At 37.6% G+C, this 23,483-nt stretch overlaps 2 protein-coding genes across 5 annotated transcripts in view; one reads left to right on the top strand and one right to left on the bottom strand.

Moving 5' to 3' along the window:
• The window catches only part of exp (expansion), a 32,442-nt gene extending 12,042 nt beyond the window's left edge, over positions 1–20,400 (top strand). For both annotated transcript variants that reach the window (XM_068290962.1, XM_068290961.1), the window contains 9 exons: positions 2,016–2,157; positions 8,903–9,060; positions 15,344–15,416; positions 15,653–15,820; positions 15,971–16,169; positions 16,298–16,653; positions 17,480–17,564; positions 17,649–17,945; positions 19,957–20,400. In XM_068290962.1, the coding sequence (XP_068147063.1) occupies positions 2,041–2,157; positions 8,903–9,060; positions 15,344–15,416; positions 15,653–15,820; positions 15,971–16,169; positions 16,298–16,653; positions 17,480–17,564; positions 17,649–17,945; positions 19,957–20,066 (1,563 nt within the window). In that variant the 5' untranslated portion in view covers positions 2,016–2,040 and the 3' untranslated portion in view covers positions 20,067–20,400. The remainder of the gene's footprint in view (positions 1–2,015; positions 2,158–8,902; positions 9,061–15,343; positions 15,417–15,652; positions 15,821–15,970; positions 16,170–16,297; positions 16,654–17,479; positions 17,565–17,648; positions 17,946–19,956) is intronic.
• Positions 20,401–20,685: 285 nt separating this feature from the next.
• PI31 (Proteasome inhibitor 31 kDa) lies at positions 20,686–22,960 on the bottom strand. Of its 3 annotated transcripts, none has more exons than XM_068290963.1 (5): positions 22,866–22,960; positions 21,843–22,000; positions 21,490–21,786; positions 21,218–21,354; positions 20,686–21,159 (listed from the first exon to the last, which is right to left on the bottom strand). In XM_068290963.1, the coding sequence occupies exons 1-5, from the start codon at positions 22,951–22,953 to the stop codon at positions 20,922–20,924; spliced, it is 918 nt and encodes a 305-aa protein (XP_068147064.1). In that variant the 5' UTR covers positions 22,954–22,960; the 3' UTR covers positions 20,686–20,921. The 3 variants fall into 3 exon arrangements, with proteins under 3 accessions (XP_068147064.1, XP_068147065.1, XP_068147066.1); XM_068290964.1 differs by lacking the exon at positions 22,866–22,960 and adding an exon at positions 22,226–22,331 and having other exon boundaries at positions 21,843–22,108; XM_068290965.1 differs by lacking the exon at positions 22,866–22,960 and adding an exon at positions 22,182–22,322.
• Positions 22,961–23,483: the final 523 nt, after the last annotated feature.

Raw genomic sequence — 23,483 nt, 5'->3', positions numbered from 1 at the left:
ATCGGAATCAATATGCAATGCACGTAATAGCAGTTCAAGACTGATTCAAACTAGAACGTGTACGTGTTAAGCTTAAAGAACTAAAAGTGTTCAAGTATACAATATATATACATATGTATTTAACATGTATATATGTTAGTCTGACATATGTTCTATATATTCTCTGTTGGGCCCTTTGTTGTTGTTGTAGCTGTCAGAGCTTTAAATAACAACAATATGCAACACAAAAGACATATGCAACTCAATAAACTGGCAACAAATGGCGACAACGAAACAAAACACCAAGCGGAAAAAACTAAAGTAAGCGACAGCAACAAAAGATTGTCAGAGAGTCGTACAATTTAACGGCTTTTGGTTGCATAAATCCAGCTATAACAGCAACAACATTTGTTGGCCGATTGCAATCTATAGGAAAAAAAGAAAAAATCTGTAAAAAAAATACTCCAAAGAGAGAGAGAGAGAGGAAGGAAAAATGGCAATCGGTGACAATTGCGCAAAAGTCTTTGAATATATTTATTGGCCAGCCCTACAGCTAGTGAGCCAGCCAGACAGCCAGCATCCAGAGACAGCTGGCCGGGCATTCAGTCAGGCAGTCAGCCATATAGTCAGTCAGTCAGTTATTCAGTCAAGCTGTCAATCATCAAGCTTCAAAGAAAGCCAAAAACAACAGCAGCGGCATTAGCAACAACAATAACCTATGACAATTATAGACACTAATAACAAAGAGACTGAGAGAAATACCATGTAAATATGACAACAGGTTAGCGAACCTCAACAACATTTGCATGAGATTCGCGCGCGAGAGAGAGAGAAAGAAAGTGGAGTGCGAAAGAGATTCACATATTTCTCTCTGATAGGTGTTTATTATGCAATGAACGTTTTTTTCATCAACTCGACAAACTGAGCCGTGTATAAAGCCAAATGACTCGCCTTACCGATCTTACAGGTGATTTCTTTTTGTTTTTTATTTCATTTTGTGACTAACTGACTGGCTGGCTGGCTGGCTGGTTGGGAGACGTGTTTTGGATGGTATCTCCAAGTTATGCGTAGCTCGACATGCCCAGAACAAGCAATTTCAAAAATATTCTACATGGCCCGAGGGAACTCAAGCTATAAAGGAATATTCATACCCTTGGAAGTGGGTAGACATTGATGCTTAATATGAATATATAATCTGGTATGATACTTAAACTCCGCCAATTGGCAGTTAGATCGTTAGGAATCTATTTATGAGCTCAAAACTTAAAAGAAATCAAGGTTGAGAAAATTGTAAAATATTTATGAGACATTTTTATCACTCTGTATGATTAGATATATATATTCACTTTATTAAAAATATGTGAGAATTTAAGCGCAATAGAAGTACTTAAAAAATTTCATCCCTGAGATAGAAAAATAACCTATTCCCGGGGCTCCTTTTCTTGCACTTATCTCTTTATCTTATCTCTTTCTTAGCTTAAGGGACGTAACGCTCCACTCTCATCTGGCCATTTTTCCAATGTGCGGTAAGCTGATTGTATAATAAAACTTACTTCTTATGTTGAAGAGTATATAAGGGGCACGTCCACATCAGATTCTGAATATAAAACCGAAATGGAAACTAAAAACTTTGCGAATTTGCAAACCATTCTTCTTTGCTTTTGAAACTTCTGGGCTACCACCTTGCATTTAATCTCTCTCTTTTCCTGGGATGAATTGTAAGAAAGGAAGACCAGGTCATAAAGTTAATAAATATATATATGATTTTTGGTGTTCGGGCATATTTTCTGTGATATTTTGAGTTGAGTGCGTTGAACTCTTTGGGGTTCTGTTTACTTTGCAATCGGAGAGAGCGCCCACAGAGTCCCAGTTGGCAAAGAGTTTTGTTTGTTTGAGGCCTGTCAGCGCCAACTGTGTTTTTGATGTGTTTGCTGTTTCATTTTACAGTTATGTCGGCATACATAAAAAACGTTTACAATTCAAAGGTGTTCATCACAAGAAGATTTACCTCTTTTTACCATCTGGGTTTTTTGCAGACTCTTGCCGCACACACAAACCATCATGGTATCTCGAAGAAAAATTCTATCACGTTCACGGGATGATCTAAACCTTGACCAGACATTTACGCAACAAGAGGAGGAGGAGGATGTCTGGTATCAAAAGGATAAACTATACAAGGTAAGTTCTCTATAATTCACCTTTATATAATATTCAAGTTGGTTACTTTTGTGTGTCTTCGGACTTCCGCCTGCCAGTTTTCCTATGATTTGTGGTCAACAGCGGTATTCATTTTGCCTTTTGACTTATTCTCAACACGTGCTAAACACATCAGCCTCAAAGCATTGAGGTCAGCATGAAACGCATTAAGACTTTGGCTTAGTGGGGTTTTCCTTTGTTTTTTCCCCTCCCTTCTTACGTTTGTATTTACCAATTGCATTAATTACAGTTAGGCCATCATATTGCGTTGTGCATTTTTAATTTGCCTATGGCCAAAGCCAAAACAACAACCGAAAGACCAACACGAGCTTTAGGCATGGCTATAACTATCCCTCTATCCCTTTCTAATGCTTTGCCTCTCTTTTTGACGCTGTGTGTTTGTGTGTGGGCAATTCATTGATGTCAGCATTTGGCTAACAATAACATAAGACAACCAAATAGATAAAAAAAAAAAAAAAAAACCAACAGCTAACCGAATTTTGCTTACCCTCGTTGAAAGTAAATGTCTAGATAAGGAAAATCAATTCTTAAGTTACTTCAACTATTAAATCCCCTAGCCAAAAGTTCGAACCTGGCTTCTTATGAAAATCTAATCAAGATTTTCCGACCATTTTGTCATTTTGAAGATTTTAAAATCTCCCGACTACTTCTCTAGTTTGTGGTAAAGACAAACGAATAGATGTGTTTAGGGACCCCCCTTGGACATCCGTCTCGAAATTAAAGTTAGTAGTTGTTCTTATTTCCGTTTCCCTACAAATTACTTCACCTGACTTATCTTTTGGTTTTCGTTTGGCTCTTAACTTTTCTTTGGCTTCATCAATGTTAACAATATTTAAAGCGATTCGGCAACGAGAGCATGCTGATAACAGTTCTTTAATACATATATATTAACAATACAGTCGACTTACATGGGTATCTATACAATATACATAGTAGTTAAAGCGGTTCTTAAACCATTTTCATATTTTCAGAAAACCATTTCAAACATTATTAAAATTATACAAGTATATTTCCCTGTAAAATCTATTGAATCATTAACAAGTTGACTAACATCCAGTTTTAATTAACTTTGAAAAAGTTTGAAATTTTTATATTTTTTAGTATGAGACAAGCAAAGTTTGGAAAAGAGTATAAATAGGTAAAACATCCCCACAATTCCCTCTGTTTTTTGTGACTTGGCGGCGAATACTATAAAATGATTATGTGTTTTGGCATATTTGAGAAATATACCAGCCCACACATATCTAAGCAGTCAGTTGGAGTCATTGCCGATTCATTTCGTTTAACTGCAATCCGTTTGAAATGTAATAGTACAAAAAGAAGCAACTAAATGCAATTTAATGGCAGCTATCAAATTATTATTCATCATCCGAATCGATTTGCATACCAATTTCAATCAACATGAATCAAAGTGAAATTGTCTACTTTTAGATAGAGGGAAAAGCAGTATCATCAAAGATACACACACACACACACTATATAGTTGTTGTGTGTGTGTGTGTGTGTGTGTGTAAAACGCCTTCATTTTGTGGCCATTTCGCAATTAGCGTGAGCGTGTCTATATTATTCCGTTTAGTCTGGCATTATACAAAAGGCGTCTACAAATTGTTTTTCCCATGATAGAAGAAAAACAACAGAAATTATGGCAGCATTTTTCCCCTGTTTCTTTTGTCATAGCGAGAGCCCTTTGATTTGGTTTGGTTTTTGGTTTGGTTTTTAGGTTTGTCGGCCCCTCTTAAGTATTTTGTATTGTTGGCTGTTGTTGTTGTTGTTGTTGTTGCTGCTGCTGGGGGCCATTTTATTGAGCAATTTTCTTGCTGTTGTTGCGCTATTTTCAATATTGTTAACAAATTTATTAGCTGGGAACGGAATCAACTAACCCAATTGACATCTATGGGAGTAGGTAGTCAAACAAAAGACTTAGGCAACAAACTTGCCTCGAAAATTGCCAAGCGAACTTGTTCTTGCCATGGCAAAACGAAACGAAAACGAAAGTTTTTCTTCTTTGTCTACAAGTTTTCGCTTTTCCACTTCCATGCGTTTTGCGCGTTTTTTTTCGCTTTTCGCCTACACCACCCGGTTCACCTGGTTTCGCTTGAGTTGTTCAACAGGATTTTTATGTTGGCGTTGGTGCAAAGATCAGGAAAAACCACCAAAGCAACACAGCACACACACACACACATTCACACATGTGTGTATAGGTTGTATATAGGCTGTCAGAGTAATTTTCAATGGAATTATCAGGCCTTTTGATATGCCTTTTTAATCTTCACATCTATTTACACAAAAAAAAAAAACAAGACTTTTTTCCTTCATCGATTTCCTGCTCGCTTGATTGATTTGCGTTTGACGGAAGAGATGTTGTCTCTATCATTATTAACAATTTGCATAAATTAACCAACTATATTCACAATATCTGAAGAGCTTTAATATTTGCCTTGCCATTCATAAGAAAAATGGGTCAACCTTAGGCCATATCAAACACTCAAGACCTCAAGACGATCTCTCGGAAAGAAAAATGAACACAAAACAATTGCTCATCAATAAAGATATCAATGAACTTTTCTTACTGGTGCACAACCTGTCACAGAATGGATTTATCAAATCCATAATAATTTCAAATGATTATATCTATTTACTAAACAACAACAACAAAAGCAACTGCAAAAAGCAACTGCAAATTCATTTTATTAAATGTCAACTTGGGGGCTAGCGAAGAGAATCTCAACTTGCTGCAGCATCTTCGTCTACGCTCAGCGTAAAAATCGTGACTCGAAAAGTTCAACAACATTTTGCACAAGAAAAGTGCAAACTTAATAAACATCAGCAACAACAACAACAACAACAACAATGGCAACAGTAACAACATTAGCAATAGACACTAGGCATTAATAAAAAGATTCTCAAGTGTCTGGGTAATGCTTCCTACAGTGTTGCTGCCACTACTGTTGCACGTGTTGCAAGTCTCCCCACCATTAAGACACCAAAATATACTTTTGCAACACTAATAACTTTAATTATAGAGCCCCCCTGGTCTCACTACCCCTACCTAGCACCCTTAAGCCGTTTGTCTGCGGTTTTTTACTTCAGTTTGACAACCAGACTGGCATATTTTAGCCAAATATAAGTGTATGATCATAATTTGTTTAAATTATGGCAACCATAACCAGTCCAGTTTCAACTTTTGCACAGCAACCGAAACTTGTTCATAACGAAAATTTCCATGCATAAATCATATCACTCAGAGAAACACCAAAATAAGTAAGATCAAAAGAATTTCAATTTCCAAATCGAGTTTAAGAACAAAAAAATTAATATTAAATCACAAAACTTTTGCAAAAAAAATTGTAATCCAGTTTGATATTTGAATAATTAACTCATATGTCCATCGAAAGGAAAAAGCAGTAAATCCAGAAAAGCCTGCAATTACACTCTGTGACAAGAATTTAGAGCAACCTACAAATTAGTATGTAAGCTCAGGTTCAGACCTTGCAAATTTATGTTAATGTATTAATATATATTCAAAAACATGGACTAATGAAGACGTATTTTTAAACTCCAAACGGCATGTCAAACTTTACTAACTGATCTTATTTATTTATAACTTGGTGTGTTTGGAAACTCATTTCAGAGAAGGCCATTCAAATATATATATGTATCTAGAAAGGACTGTTTGTAAACATAAAGAAAAGAACTTACTTTACCCATAGAATTCTCTCCTTAATTCAATGTTAATGATTTTTTAGTTGTGCTGTTTATGTTTAGCATAATGTGCACTTGATTTAACATCAGATAGACAGATGTGGCATGGGCTCTTTCTAATTAAAACCCGAACTGACTCTGAGCTAAAGCAAACAAAAGGCATAGCCAAAAATGAACAATGACCTACCATCAACTTGCCCAATCTCTGATAACATCATGGCGGAAAACCTTGAAAAACCTGCCATTATTCTTTGAACAACAAGCCCAAACCAGTTGGGAATTATATTCAAAATCACCAAATTCCCACGAAATTGTTCTTTGCTGGAATTGTGCTTGAATTTTGTGTCTAATTCAAGTTACTTTTGTTTTCATAATGAGTGCGCTAGTTGTCTACAAAAGTGCTCTTAATTAAAGCGATTCCAAGTAACTTATGTAAGTGAAAAACTAGTTAGCATATGCATTTTCTTTAAGTGTATATACATATATTAAGTATACGTAGCGGCACACGCGCCTTGGCCTGCAGCCGTTGCCGCCGCCGTGTCGCGGTTGTAAGTTTGCTGCTTTTTGGCCCAACCCACAAAAGCAAAAAAAAAAAAAAAGGCTAATTAAAAAAAAAACAAAATCCAACCATCAAAAGTCAATGGTGGTTGCTGAACTTCGGCATTTTTTTTTTTTTGTCTGTCGTTTCTGATTTCAGTATTTTCGGAATGTTATTTTAGTTTTCGACGGCCTAGAAAACAACAAGTGAAAAACAATTTTGTAACCAGTTTGTCCGCTCCAAACACTTGAGCCTACAACAAGATTCTTGTGGCAGAGAAACCAGTGTGTGGTTGGAAGACACCACCACCACGAGTGAATCTGCCCAAAAGAATCATGTTCATGTTGTGTATATTAGAAACACACACAAATTTATATACACGCAGATAGAGTTTTGTATGATTGTGTTTTTGAAATGAAATCAAAAGTGCTGAGCCAGCACAAAAAGTACGAGCGAAACGCAAAAGGTTAACAAGTTTTACTACATGATTTATTTGCATTTTTAATGTGTGGCAGCTCAGCAGCAGCAGCAACTTCAATGAGCCAGACAAGTTTTGTGGCCCAAAGTTGAGAACTGTTAGAAATGTTTATGGCTTGGTTTTTCATATATAAAATCGTATATAGTATAATAGACGAGTTTTTCTTTTAGATTGAAGCTTGTTGGTTACTGGGCTAATGTTTTATGGTTGTTCTTTGTTTAAGGCAGGGCTGATGGGTGGGTGCGACCACTTAGAGGGGGGTGGCGGGTGCGAGCCATAAACCTAAAGCAACTTGAGTGAGTTTTTCATTTAAAACCGTTTTTATTTTTTTATATAAAGCAAGAAAATGTAAAATATGCATAAAGTGCACTTAAGCATGACGCAAGCGCAGAAAAGCCTTGCAGCCACTTCAAATGCAATATCTATGCATATGACTACATATATACACCTATGTGCATACAAATATATACCTATACATATATATATATATATTGTTCGACAACATCAAGCAGAGCTTACACAGCTTGTCTATAATTTTATATGTCTTACTGCAGCACCACGATTCGACTGAAGGAGACTTTACTTTACTTTACTTTTCGGTTGTGTTTGTGTCGTGTCTCCCAGCATTTGCTCCGATTTGATTTTTAACTCTTTTTCGTCTTTTTCTTGTTTTATATATTTAACAAACTGCAAACACTCACACACACACACACACACACACACACACATGGACTGTACACACAACAAACACACAAAGCTGCTTGTAATGGCTGGCAAACAGCGAATCAACAAAATAGTAAAAGTAAAAACATAGCGCCCCAACAAGGCCGTTCACTTTGGTTTTTAATGCAGAGTAAAAGAGAGCTATAAAACTAGAGGAGAGTGTTAGTGAATTCGGGGGGAGAGAAGAGGCAGTGGGCTGCTGGGGAAGAGAAAGATCGGCCAGCAGCAGCACCAGCAAAGAGATCATGAAAGGAAAGTGAAAATTGCTAACATTAGCTCAGCAATTTTCATGCTTACTTTTCGGTTTCTATCGAATAGTAATAGAAAAACTGGAAATCCTATGGCAGATTCTGCTTGAACAGGAAAACAATTTCCATTTGTTTATATCTATTAAGAGCTCAAACCATATTATTAACTTTAAGCAATGAATTCGGTTTAACAATTTAGGAGTCAGTGTAGAGACAGTTCATTTAGGAATTCTAATTAACATATTAATGAACAATAACAAAACTGGTTAAGCAAAATCAACTCTCGACATCTATAAAGTATGTTTTTATATAACTTTCTGATCAGCATCATTACTCAAGATGCTTCATCTATCTGCCAGATGCACATAGATACCACAAATTTTGGCCAATCCATAAAAAAATACAATAAAAGCAGCTTTAATCGCCGATTGCGAAAAAACTCGTTTATCATTAGAAGCTTTCACTTGGATAAAACCAAAAGTCACATTGTTTCCTTTTGAGCTTCACAAGTGAATTCCAAGAACCAATTAATTTAAAGTTTTGCAGCAGATCTGAGCAGGAATAGGCAAATGAATATTTATAGAAATATCTCCCAATAGTTCGCCACTTAGCCAAAGTGACTTGGGACTTTAGGCTAGAATTTGTTTAACGATTCTTCCCGTGTACATTTGACTAGCTAATCTCTGATATAAGGATGTTACTTCCATTCAGGAAGTGCTAAATCTAACTGAACAATGTTGTAATCCCCTTTGCCCTTGTTCCATCAAGTGTTGTCTTTCTCTGTTTTGTTCTTTTAGATAATTTCTTCTTTACCAAATTCTCAAACAGTCCACATTTTCACGATTTTCTTTCTCCTCTCGTTTGGGAAGACAAAGTCATTAAATACTTAAATTGTTGGTAGAGTTTCACTCTTAATATCCACTTCCTTTCAAGTACATAGTAACTAAGTCATTATCAAATTTTTTCTGCTGTATTTACTTATGTATGTGTTTTGTATTATTTTTATTTATGTGACAGGAACACATCCAAGAGGTGTTGGACAAATGGACGCAAATCGACGATGAAATCTGGGCCAAAGTTATAGTCTTTGAGCGTAATCGCCGTGTGGCCAAGGCATATGCTCGCGCCCCAGTGCTGACTATTAATGGCTCTGATGATGGCTTCGATGGCATGCGGTGAGTACAAGTCATAGCAAAGCATTAGTAATGGTATTAACTAGTATACATACAATTAAGGGTCATTATTTAATTGCCAAAGCAAACTTGAACTTTGCAAAAAGTCAGGCAAAACTTGTGCACAAAGAGAAAAAACAGCGAATCTCTGCCCTTGACCCACTCAAAAAATATAAGATGCTATAGGAGGAGGAGGAGGTGGCAGAGAGTGTGTGAGAGAATATCGAGTGGAGGGCCTCCTGGCAGGTGATGCGATGTTTGCTTGATGTTGTAATAATTAATTATCTGTACTGTGGGGAAAATGAAATGGCCATTAAATTAATGGACATGCCATTAAGATTTAATTCCTCCAGTGAACTTCATAGGAGTTTAGTGTTGCGAGAAGAACCTTCGGTACAGATTTTTGTAACCAAAACCCAAAGTGAAAATGTTTTAATAATTGAGCTAACGAAACTAAGCGAAATGAGCGATTTCCGTTTGTTGGCAAGAATTTTTGGTTTCGGTTTTTTGTTTGGTTTTTTGGCAATTCTCGTTCTCAGTTGGCTGCAATTTTTTAGCTATTTTTTTTGTGTTGTAGTTGGCCTGCAACTAAGGCTAATTAACATAAAATTATCGTATGTTGGTTGCTTGAAGTTGCGTGCCAAGCAAATTGGCAAGAAAATGCCAAAAGTTGTTTGGCTTTACGCTCAATTCACATTATTCACATAAGCCAAAATGTCAAGAAGTTACCAGTTTTGGAGTTTGGAGGTTTGTAGAATTCGAAATTATAGAGGAGTTGCCGATGGATTTATGCATAATGCATTTATTTCGCCTATAAATTGTTCTATGAAAATTGAAATTGAAAATCGTTGACCGAAATCCAGCCAAAAAAGGGCATCAATTGGCTTAACGTTGGCGGCGGTATCTCTCTTTGTAGTAAAGAAAACAAACAAAGATGCTTACCAAGCCAAATGTCAACAGTAACATCAACAACAACAACAACAAATAAATTGCCTTTAACTCGAAATGAAATTGAAAATAATAACGAAAGTCATTCATTCAGCCAGTCAGTCTGTTCGTCCGTTCGTCCATCATTCATTCATTCATTCGTTTTCATTCGTGACGAGGTCATCACAGATTGCTTTGCCGGCAAATGCAAATTGCTTTTGTCATTGCATATCTTTCACCAATTGGCTAAAACCAAAAAAAAAAAAAAAAGAGGATGTTGCTCTACGCTGCCATTGCTACTTGTCTATGTCAATTGCAGGTTAAATATGCCCCATGGGCAATCATGGGCCAAATCTGTTGAAAAAAAAGTGTCAGGTTAATCAATTTATAAATTGGCAACAAAGCATAAACATCTTTTTAGTTGTCCCTGGTGTGTGGTCCAAGGATATTGTTGCCTGACAAGCTTGTTGTTGTTTAATTAGCTGCTGCTGTCAGTGGTTGTTAGCTGACTATCTGCTTTGCCTTTTTGTTTTATGTTTTCCTTTTCTTTTTTTGCCTTTTTTGCAATCGCATTTGAATATTGCTTAGATTTGTCTATTAACCAAGTACATATCATCATATGCAGAGTTACAAAAGGAGAGGCCACAGTGTCAAATGGAGATTCATTCCACACGCAATGTTTTTCTCTGGAAATCTAGTCGAAATGCAAATGCAACCAACTCGAAAGTGTGTAGTGCGAACGATATCTTTTCATATGTACCCATACTTCAACTGGCATGAATAATGTCCATTGGCAATTTCATACGTTTTGTTCAAGTCAAAAAATTTGAATTGACTTTCGAATTGCAATTCCCATTCGTCAGATGAGGGAGAAAAGCAAGCCATTACTTTCGATGACAATCGATTTCATCTACAGTTCAGATAATAACATGTAAATTGCAATGTCATAGCAAGTTAAAAGGTTAAGGAAAAGATTTACATTATTCAATCTTAATGGAAAGCGATCGGTTTAATGGTAAATGCATCTTCAAATTTTGTATTATACAATTTCCACTTGATTTTCCAAAGACTCCATATTAGAAATGAAATGGGATAACATTGTGGGAACTGTATTATATAATTTTAGATTTCTTCGATCAACTATAGAGAGTCTAGATAGTTTTAGATACTCTAAAGAGCATTTCACCATCGTTTTTTGTCTTCAACTTTTTGTTTTACTAGGCTGCAACATCAAAACTTTTGCTTTTTTTCTCTTTAGTTTCGTTTGCATGACTCAGTTGTTTTGTTGGTATTGGTTTTGCTGCATGTAAATTTAATTAATTAGAGTTTCGCCTGCTGTTCCTTTATTTTGCTTTTGGTGAGTGGGTGCGTGTTAAGTGTCCCTACATAGTCTCTCAACGAGTTTTTGTTTTTTAATTAATGGCCAATCCTTTGGAGGGTGCTCAATTGCAAGTTTTAACCAGCGTTTTGTGCAATAATTGAAATGGCGCCAATATATATAAAAAAATCTACGTTTTTTATGACATTTTTTTCTTTTGAAATTGGTGGCTAGCTGGCTGTTAGTGGGCGTGTGCCGGTGCCCCAATCAAATTTAAATACAAATTTGCATGCGACTGGGAAACTGAAACTGAATCTGAAATGAAATCAAATCATAATAGCCACAAAGAGATTGCAACATACCGAAACTGAATTTGTTTTGTTTTTTTTTCTTGTGTTTTGTGTTTTTTGGGCTTGTTTCGTGCGGAAAAAAGTAAGGCAAATAAGGCGCGACCCGGAGGCAAGTCAAGGTTGCTCGCAATTTCTGTTTAATCGCCTAAGAAACAGACAGACAGACACACACACACACACGCATACAATAGAAGTGGCTGTGTAGCTGGGTGGGGTTTCTGGGGGGAGACTGGCACGTGTGTGCCAAGACAAGAACACAAACGGACATTACGTTGGCCTTGTATGGACCATTTACTTGGGGTGCGGACTTTGTCTATAATTAGCCATAATCTAATTAGATATAAATCTACTAAATAAGTGAGCGAATAAATGAGAGCTAAGTCAAGCCATACCCAGTAGGAAACCTATTTATATGTACTTTGATTGGCAAAGTGACTGAAAGTTGTCTCTCTCCCAAGTTTGTTGCTTAAGTCTTTCGCTTTTTTTGTTTTGTTTTTGCGCTTGATATGATATTTTTAGCCAATCTAAACCGGTTAACCTAGCACGGACAGCAAAAAAAGTTAAAAAGGAGACGCAGAAGTAGGAGAAGTAGGGGAGAAAAAAATACTGTATAACTAGCCTCAGGTCAAAGCGTTGAGGAAACCAGTTGCCGTTACTTGCAGTTGCATTTTTCTGCGCTTCCTTGAAGAAGGCTCCTCCTCGCTTCATCAAGTTGACCCACTGCACATGTTTAACTTGAACTCGAAAATGGTCTTAACCCGTTTTCGCTTTTAGACTCTCGCTTTCATTTCATTTTGTGTGTGTGTGTGTGTGTATCATCTCAGCAGCCGCAAAATGCAACAAACCGTCACTTGGCTCTGGCTCATTTAGGCGTGTCAAGTCCAGTTTTTTCTACCTCTTCTGTTTTTTATATAAAATTTTATATGTATGTACTAGACGACCTTGCAACTGATATGTATGTGTAACTGCATAAAGTGAATGCATAAGGCAACTTTTGTATCAACTCAAACTCTGCAATTTTTGTAAAGTGCTTTTTGTTCGTTGCTCATACCCTTTCCAAAAGGGTCACTTAGCTATATGTATAATGATTTCTTATATTGTAAGTATTAAAATCTTGACTAAAGATACAAACATTGAGTATAGCAAACTATCTAGACCTCTTAGTTGCAGCTCATAATCTATGCTAAGAGATTTCCTCTCCCATTTTCGGTATTTAATTAATTGAACCCTTCATCTGCTCATCTGCCTGTCAGTTTGTCTGCCTGTGGCATTCAATTTTAATAACATTTTCTGTATCTGAATTAAACGAAGCATTTACAAAACAAAGAACTGCAGATCCGCTTTTAGACAACCTTGAAAGGTGGCGGATAATGATGAAGATGAAGACGAATAAGCCTCGGCGCCCCGTTCATGTCGATTTCATTTCGTTTTCATGGAAAACTTTGACACACATTTCAACGGTTTTTACAACCATTTAGCCAATAAATCAACGCCAAGCGACCGCGTCGGTGGCAGCACCACCAGCACCAGCACCAACGGCACCGGAGGCAATAGAGGCAACAGAGGCAACTAGCGGCACTAGAGGCACCAGCAGCACACTAAATATCGGTGGCAGACGTTACGTTTAGAACTATAGTAAAGCACATGGCCAAATGCCAAATTCGATTCAATGCGATATGCGATGCTAACGGCAATTGTTGTTGTTGTTGCTGTTGTTGCTTTTAAGGTTCTTACTACCTTCGATGCTTCATTATAGAAATTAACATAAAGCATAATAGTGACAGAGAGCAACATCAAGTGAATGCCTTTAGAACTGAAACTGAACTACAGGCTGGGCCAGAGACTTAGACAGGAGCAGCATATGCTTAGATATGCACAGATAGCGTCAGCAGCAGCACCAGCAACATCTTGCCGTGGCCTTTTTGCAAACGACAATTACAATTAGCTTGGTTTCAATTGTTTTTAACCGCCGCTTCGGGGGCTGGCGGCTTCCTCTGCAGCTTCTTGTTAGCATTTCGGCCGACATTTTCAACGTTGATGATGACGACCTTAAGCCGACCAGCAAGAAGCCATCAGACAAATTTCAAACAAAAGCCGCTCTCATTCCCCCTCAAGCTACACTTGTTCAATACTAAAAATGCTTAACTTACTTTAACTTTGAAAACTTAGCTTAGGCACTCAATCCTTAATAATTTCAGTTAGTTTAATAGGTAATTCTTATGTTTAATCGATTCCGTTATGCAACAGCAAAGTGAATGGAATCGAAATGGATCGAAAAAAAGTAAATTAGAGCTACCCCCTAGTGGAGGCAATTGCCCAAAAGTCATAACTTGGCCAAATCCAATCCATTTTGCTGGCGCAACTCTTTTAAACAAAAAGGTGGAAAGGTGATACTTTATCGTTCGCTTTTTGGCAATTATTATTTATTTATATAAAATTATTCCGGTTCCTTGTATATTTCATAATAAGTTTTTATACTCTATTCAAAGAAAAGTCATTGTTTATTTGAAACTGACTGCGATGCGATTACATGAAAAGTCTCACTTAAATGGCTGTAAGAAACTTTCCAAACAGATAAACTTCAAATTAAATGTTTATAGACGTTAAAAGTTTAATATGCGCAAATGGAAAAGCAAAAGGTACAAAAAGTGAAAAAAAATACTTTAAAAATGTTTATGCTTGAAATAATTTGAGATAGCATTACAAAACAGCTAAAGAATTCTTTAAGTTTTCTCTGATTTCAATTCTCTTGGTATAGGACTATCATTCCTTTTTATTTAGATCAAGGGATTCCTTTTTATTTCATTAAAGAAAATTTCTCTCGTTAAATTGCCCATTGTTTATTTTTATGACTACCAAAAGGCTGTCTTAATCTTTTGTATCGCGATTTTGTACCTCTTTTTGAACCCCTTTCCCCATGTTCTATTAAGTATCAAACTGTTCGGTCTAGGAAATAAAGTTCCATTTCCAATAAGATTACAAAATATAGTCTATTGGGTTGGAGCTGTTTAAGCCAGTGGACAATTGTCTCCTTTCTAGCTGGGCCTTACCTTGTCTTTTTCTAAAATTTGTCACTTTAGTTCAGCCAATTCTTTAAGTGTAGCCAGTGCCTTTAAAAAAGCTTCTTGACCTTTCACTGAGAAAGTGTCTTAATGAGCGCTTTCATCATAATTTGAACTGAATATGAGTTTAGTTTTTGGTGTCTTAGAATTCAAAAATCGAGCTATGACTCAACCTTAATTTGTTGTGTCTGCTAGCAATTAAAAAATAACAGACTCTTGGCAAATGTGAAAAGTTTTCGGCAGCTGCCACACTTTGCAGCATGTGGCATATAAATCACTGTCAAAATGTATTTGTGGCAGGCGAATGCACAGCACTCACAAGCAAACAGTTCCACATAGACATGGAATGTTTTGTCAAACGTTTAATAACAACAAAATGCGGTCGAGCAGAGACTTGGAGACCTGTGAGTAAGTGAGTCACCATTCACCGAGCCAGAGCCAGAGCCAGAGCCAAAGACACACGGCAGCACCAATCGAAAGTGAATGGAGCTGCAAAGTGGCAACTTTTTGGCAACTGTTGCCGTTTTTGGCTTAATACTACAGCTGATTGATTTGCAATTAATAAAGTACTATTGTTATAATGATAATTATTAAACGATTTCTTTGCATTAAATTTATTTTGGTTTCAGCATTGGACTTTGCGGCTTTGACAATCCCATGAGAGATCAGAAAACGGATGAAATGAAGCGCGTCATTGGTCAGGTAAGTGAAGTAAAATGTTTGCTTCGAAAGTATTGTTTTTATGTTTATGGCAAACCATCAAAAGACGAAAGAACTCAATTAATTTTCTGATAATATAATTAACCGAAATTCCAAGCAAATAAAAATCTTACAAGAATTATCCATTAAGGGGAAAGAACATAAAGAAACAAACTTTCATGGCGAAAATTTCTCATCATATAACTTACACACACTCACACTCACACACACACTCACAGGGTGTCAAAATCAAAATGGACGATGCTGGAAATATACTTGTTCGTCGCTATGCCAAAAGCAATGTCTATGTGAAGAGCACGGCAAGTCAACCCAATGAGGAGACATCGATTGGTGCCGAGATCTTAAAGCTGCCAAACCAGGCGCTCGAAAGCGAAAAAATAGTCAAGGTAATTGTAGTTTAAAGTTGGATCTTTAGTTTTGGGGGAGTTTTTTGGGGGCCCATTTGTTTATGAGCAACATTTGCTAAATGTTTACTAATTCCTTTTGTCACTCACTAAAACAAAAAACAACTCACCTCTGTATCTATCTACCTATAGCTATTCGACATGAAAAAGTTTCAATCGAATGTGAATCGTGAACTGCGTCGTGCCTATCCAGATCGTCGCCGCTTGGAGACGCAATGCCTATCGGCAGTGGCCTTTGTCAAGTCAGAGAATGACATTTTGGAGTGCCCCATTTGGGTGCTTATTGTTAATGTGGTAGCCATGGATATGCTAAAGAGCAAACTGCCACCAGGTGAGTTGGCAATTGGTTGTTTGTCGTCTGTCGTCGTTTGTATTGCCTTGTACAGCCGGCATTTGGCTCATCTTCTTTTCCAACTGTTTTCATTTTCATTCTCATTTTGGTTTTCTTTTTTTGTTTAGTTCAACGTCCAATTGTAGATATTAAGAATCGTCCGCGCATCCCCATACCCGATGAGGATCCCTATAGTGTGGCTGGCAATGGCAGTGGCGGTAGTTCGGGTAGTTCTGGCTTTGGCAGCAGCCACCAACAACAACAGCAGCAACAACTACATCATCTTCAGCAACAGCAACAACTTCAACAGCAGCAGCAACAACAGCATCTGGGTAAACATTTGAATAATGGAAATGGTCATGTTGCTGCCACACGAGAACAATTGCTAATCCAAACGCAACAATTGGCTCACAAACGCAGCGAGAAGCCACCCAAATTGCCGCCCAGGGATAATGTCTATAATGCCCACGATATGATTCCAAAGGTGAGTGAAATAAAAGCTCAATTGCAGCAACACATTTTGTCTTTGTCTCTATTTCGAATTGTGTTGCTTAAGTCACACAAAGTGTTGGGGAACAAATTTGGGAGCGTTAAAAAACACAAAATAAAACAAAAAGAAGTGTGGCAACTGTTGCTTAGGTTAGTTAGTTAGTTAGTAAGTTAGCTACTTAGTTAGCCAGAGCTGGCCATGCTTGGTTACCTGAGCAACGCGGGCACTTGCAAAATGGGTAATCCAGCTCCATTGCCTCTCCCTTGCCTTGCCTTGCCTGACTGACTGTTGTCTGTTGTAGGTTCTGCCAAGTGGCTAAAAAAAAAAAAAATACCAGGCCACTTGTTGCGGCGACAGCAGCAGCAACAACAACAACTATTTGGATTTCGCCGTTGAGCTTCAACGAGCAATTGGTTTGCATTCAATAATATTCGAATTTCAGCAACAGGTACAACAGCAATAGTCCAGCAAAGGCAACAGCAGCAACAAATAACTGCAAACGAATCGCGTGTAATTAATATGCACGGAATGTTGCCGATGGTTGGCTTTGTATTGCTGCTGCTGCTGCTGTTACTGTTGCCAATGGGCCCAACGACCGTACGGCAATGTCTTTGGCCTGCACAGTTATGGTTAACAGTAACTTTGGCTGTTGATATACATACAAATATTTAAATACTTACATAGATGGCGCTCAGATATCAATGAAAAGGTGCGCCGTGCCCCAGACAGACAACACAAATAATTGTTGATAAAATATCTACTAATTCGAAAATTAGTTTATATGATTGACTAATTTAGTATTCGGTTCTGCCATTTACAGCCGGACTACGATGACATTGATTTGGAAACACGCATCAAATTGTCACGAGGCAAATCCGACAAGGGCAAAGATAATAAGAAATATGGTAAAGTTGGCATATTTATTATTGATGGCTTTACACTTTAGAGCTTCTTTCATTCTGTCAATTTCGGGTTTGTTTTTTCTCCAGATGATCCCTACTATTGTGGTCTACGGGCTCGTGTGCCAAACTTTGTCAAATCATCCAAATCAAAGGATCAAAGGGATGGCAATGGCAATAGCATCAGTATGACCAATAATAATGGCAATGTTGGCATCACAACGCTTAGTCAGAAGAAGACATCGATCATACATGGTATGCATCCACATCATATACAACAGCAACAACAATTGATGGCAGCGGCAGCGCATGCTGCTCACCACCAACAACAACAACAACATCACCATCATCAAATTTGGCAGACTCGCAGCTATGAGAGTGGCATAGGTATTTATAAACATAAAATGCATCCGCATCCACAACATCAACAAAAACAACTACAACTACAACAACAACCACAATCACTTCCAACGGACCTAATACCAACCAAGACACAAAGCACAGCAAATAAAGCACGTAACCAGCAGCAACATAGCCAACAACAGCAGCAACACTTGCATCCGCACTCGTATATTCACGCACAACACCCACTCCCACATCAGCACCACCAACACCATCGTCACCGGCACAACCACAGTCACCACTGTGAGCGAAGACTGCGTCATCAGCAGCAGCAGCCGCCTCAATCCCAAGCACAACCATTCTATGATAATCTGGAGGATAGCATTGGCGTTGGAGTCGCTCGCCGTCTATCCACACGTCGTCATCGACGTCCCTCTGAGGCGGAAAGCTTGACTTGCAATTGCGTCAGCTGTTATGCCCTGGCCCCGCTCTGTGGAGCCCAACCACCGGCACGCCCCCAGCGAAGTCTTAGTCAGCAGCAATTGCGACGACATCAGCGTTTAAGCGGTGGACTGATGGATAAGCAGGCTGGCATGGTGAAATGGTGTAGCGAGAGTGATATCTCGGTGCTGGATCAGGGACAGGAGAACGATAATTGCAACCACAACAACGATGACAGCTACGAGTACGATGACTTTGACCTGGACTTTGACATTGACGACATGCAACATCGGCAGCAGCAGCATCAGCAGCACCAACATGTAAGAGACAGCTTGTATGTGGATCGTGCCCAATTGAGGCAGATTCAGGCTCCTGCCATGCTCAATAAGTCGCAATCGACAGAAAGTTTCTTTGAGCAGCCAAATGAAGAGGGTTCACTATACATGTATGGGGGAAGGCAGCGTATTGTGGCCAAGGCGCCGATACCGGCAACACCGGTGGCGGCGGCTGCAGCGGCGGTCAACATCTATGAGAGAGTGCGCAATTCCATAGACTCTATGGATATGGGCAAGGTCCAGTACTATAACAATAAGAAGCCACCGATGCTGCCAGCGCCAAGTTGGCGTAGAGACCGACATCGACAGGCGCAGCAGAATCAACAACAGCAGCAATTTCAAAAAACTGACAAAAGACGATATGACAATGCCAATAGCAACTACAGCAACGGCAACAAGAACAGCAAATGCAATAACAGCAGCAACAACAACAACAGCAAGCGACAGCTAACGACTTGCAACAACAGCAACGCCGTGAAAAACAATGACGACATTTTGAAAAACAAAAATAATAAAAACAAAAGTATAACAACAACGGCAACAACAAACACAACAACATTACCAACAACACACACGACCACAATGACGACAGGAACGACATCAGCAACATCAGCAACGACATCAGCAGCGGCAGCAGCAACAGCAGCACAAACCACAAAGAGTTTAGCAGCAGCAGCAACAATGGAGGCAGCAGCGGCAGGTTCAGCCAGTAACAATGCCAAACTGCCTCCAGCTCATCCAGCATTAGCAACTCAAAGAACTGGGCGAACTGCCAGCCGGCTTGACATCAGCGACATGGAATCCATTTATGGCTATCTAAAGCCGCGCAAGCCGCGTAGTCTTAGTCTGAAGAAGATACAAATACTCGACTATTGATCTATATATAGATAGATGCATTATGAGGTTATTTGAAGTTATTTGGGTTAATCTACGATGGATATGGGGGGGGCAAGGCCTGTAAATACATACATACGTACCTACCTCTGCCTTTTGTTTTAGCCCATCCACAAATCTACCTGCATATTATATATACCCGGTTAGAGAACTAAACTGTACGAATTATACTAACTCGAAACCTTGGACTCCTACTCCTAATTATGGACAGCAAACTGTTAACGTTAACGTTCATTGTACATACATAATCACATTATAAATGCTTTGGATGGATATAATAATTTGATCGAATCAATATCAGCAAAGGCAATCCATAAACTAGCTGGCATTGATTAAATCATAATATTTGTCTTGTCTAACATTGTTTTACTTTGCGCTTCTTGTAGATTCCGAGCTTGTTGAATCACCATACAATCACATCTATGGACGCCATTTACCGCTGCCAACACGCGGCTATGTGCCCACTCCACGCATGTTTATTGGGGAATGGGACTGAGTGACAGGATCACTCTCATCCAGGCACAACCCTTATACATATAAATCATATCTATTTGTATAATTAAATGTAGAGAAACTATTTTAATTAATCAGCTGACGAGTGCGGCACTCGGACAAAACAATCAATTCAAATCAACGAATCAATAACAATATACATATATATATATATACATCTTGATTCTAGCCTTATTGTTTTTGTTTTCTCTGAGTGCAATGCTAATTTAAGTCAATCAGCTTATCAAGAAAAATAATTATTATGTACTTTATACATTAATTTAGCAAAATATTATTTTACATATAATATTAGAATAGGGACAACAAAAAAAAAAAATTAAACTCTAATACTTAAATTTGCAGTTATTTTGAGATTATGCACTTGAAAATTTGAAAATGCAATCAACAAATTAAAAAATAGATTGCATATTTCTATAAAAAGGAAAAGAAAAAAAAAAGAAACACAATAACTAGCCATTATTGCAAATGTTGTAACATTTTTTTGTGGTATATAACGATATATTCCAATATGTAAGTTCTATCTAGGTTTTATTTCTGCTTTCACAAATTCACAACAAAAAAAAAAAAGAAAATTAGTATATGCATATAATAATACACCTATGTATATGTATTCCAAGTGCAGCGCGAACAACTTTCCATTTTTTATTCGTTTTATCAATTCTGTATTCTGTGTAGTTGTATGGAACAGTAATAAAAATAATCAGAGAAAATAAATCTCACTTTCCGTTTTAGCTGTTCTTTTTCTCAGTGTCTCTGCATTTGTTTTTTTAAAATTAAGCCAAATAAAATGATTTCAACTGCTGTATTCCCAACCAGATGCATTGGATGTGGACTTCTGTTACATATAGTAGTCGGGTCCCCAGTTTGGTGGTCTTAAGTGATCTGGATTTGGGCCACGGTTAAGTATATCTCTATCTGGTGGACCGAATGGATCGAACCGCGGCCTTGCGCCTGAGCCATTGGGACGCGACGGAAAGGCAAACAAATTACCAGGACCACCGCGAGCTAATGGATCCAGATCGCCGCGGCCAACTTCGGGAAAGCCAAAAGGGCGCGGCTCAAAAGGCATGAAACTTCTGAAAGAAAAATATAGAAAAATGAAATTTATACACACATATGTTAGCTGAATTTTACCCTGGTCCTCTGGGATCGGTAATGCGTAAGGGATCGGTAATGCGTAAGGGATCTATATCGCGAGCTGGGTTATTGGTGTTTGTATTTGTATTTGAAGTGGTCTGCGTGGTTTGTTCTTTGGAATTCCCTGAAAATACCTAAAACAACAGTACATATTAGTATGATTCCAAATGAGATCACCGCGGCTGGAACAGCGACCGATGGTTAATAGTGGCCATTTAATTCTTCGACTATTGCAAATGGCCAACAGATATTGTGAGTCTCAGTCTTACCGGTTCTAACAGCTCCTTGCGGAAACGATCCACAATTTCCGAAACTGTAGGAATCATAGTGGTAAGGGAACCCTTCAATTCGACCACTAGGTTCTCTGGCTCAATGCATATGTTCGACACTTTTTTCGTATTTGTGTCCAACAAATTGATAAGCAACGCATCTTCCGTCATGTGTCCCAGAAGCAGATAGAGAGTTTTATTATTGACGTAACGGAGGGAAAACTTGGCTTCATCTGAATTCCAATCATCCGGCAGAAGCTCACTGCCTGACTCTGCCTCTTCTTCTGGCAATGTTTTCTGCAAAAATTTTGGAATTAAAAAGGGGCTGCAACATATTTTCCACATTTACTCACATCATCGCCAATACCCAAACATCGAAAGCTATAGTGCTTGGTCAGCACAAAATGGACCAGAGCAACCAATAAATCAGCTTTTTTGTAAACGTCGGATTTCACTGTCTTATACAGTAAGTCCCATCCGTAGAAAAACTCCCCCATGCCGGATTTTGCACCTGCGGCAGCAGAAGAAGTTGATGGTTCCATTGTTTGATGTTATTAAGCAACAAAGATATTTAATATTTTTCTCGGGACAAGCAATTAGAAATCAATGTAAAGCATAGCTGATAGACCGGATTTTTGAGATTTTTATGATTTGATAGAAATGAAAGCCAGAATGAGAAAAAATTTACATACAATGAGACTTGTCATAATACTTTGGCAGAGTTTTTATACTATACTTGTTTACTATTCGAAAAATCGCAAAAATTGTAACAAATGACGCAGCGATTCCGTCGAGATTTATTAAGACCGACCTGTATAAAATTAAATTAGAGATGATTGTTTTTATTTATATTTTTCTTTTCAATGTGACCGGTTTGCGTTAAAAATTGGAACTAGTTCCAATTGATCAGAGTAACCTCACACGGTTCAACTAAATTTTTATTCGTTTCTGGCTACAATTGATTTTTTTGTTTAAGTTAAATTCTTTGAACTGGCGTTTCGCAGTGAATTACTAGGCTAAAAATAAGCTCACACATTTATATGCACCTTTTTCTAAAGGCGTTTGGAATTTCTTGTATCAACGTCAGTAATGTTACAAATTTCGGTTGCTTTTAGGGCTCAAATATACATATGTAAACTCTGTACAAGTACACAGGATCTAAAAACTCTTTTTCGTTTCGGAGATAATGGAAAGAATTGTTTTTGTCGACCTCATTCGAAAATAATTAAACCATAATTTCTGCCTTCTCTATATATCCAAATTTCTGCGGATACACTGTTTTGATAAAGGTTTGACGAATTAATGAAAATTCAATTGATCTATGTATGTAGATGCAATATTTATATACATATATGTAGTATTATGAGTCAACTCACCTGCTTCGTCACTTCCAAAAACGAGCTGTTCCTCCGATTGTTGAATTCCCCTTAATATGAATGTGTTTAGTAGAGCCTCTTTATGCATGTATGCAAATGTGCCAAGCAATATTGAAAGGAACTAGTTCCATTGAAAAATACCATAGTAAATGTTCAACAGTGTTGTAAACTGATCGAAAGTCTTAATGATATATTAAAGAAGTTATATTATCTTTAAAATTATAACTAACACAAACACTAAACTAAACTTTACGTAAAAAAAAAACCAACAAAAAAATAAAAACAAATTTTTCACTCGGTTCCTTATGGCTGTTATGAAAGAGTAAAGGAGATGGCAATATGCGTTAGGGTTGTCAGCCATCCAAATGGAATATATAACTACTTAAAATTGAAAATAAATGAATGTTTTCTATTATATAATAGAAATCATTTTATGGGATTATGCCAAATACTTAATTTAACCTTTGTAATTAACTAAATAACATCAATAGTATTAAAAAATGTTTGGGATTTTTGTAGATGAACTTAAAAAATGATCGTTGAATGTTTATTATCATGTCGTCTTGTTCCTCGGATTTTTTTTACAAAATTAAAGATCAAGATTTTAAAGATCTACCA

Source organism: Drosophila tropicalis, unplaced genomic scaffold (assembly GCF_018151085.1).
Source record: "Drosophila tropicalis isolate 14030-0801.00 unplaced genomic scaffold, ASM1815108v1 contig_593, whole genome shotgun sequence".
Taxonomy (NCBI): domain Eukaryota; kingdom Metazoa; phylum Arthropoda; class Insecta; order Diptera; family Drosophilidae; genus Drosophila; species Drosophila tropicalis.
The sequence above is the reverse complement of the archived record's forward strand: the minus strand, read 5'-3'. Positions and strand labels throughout refer to the sequence as shown.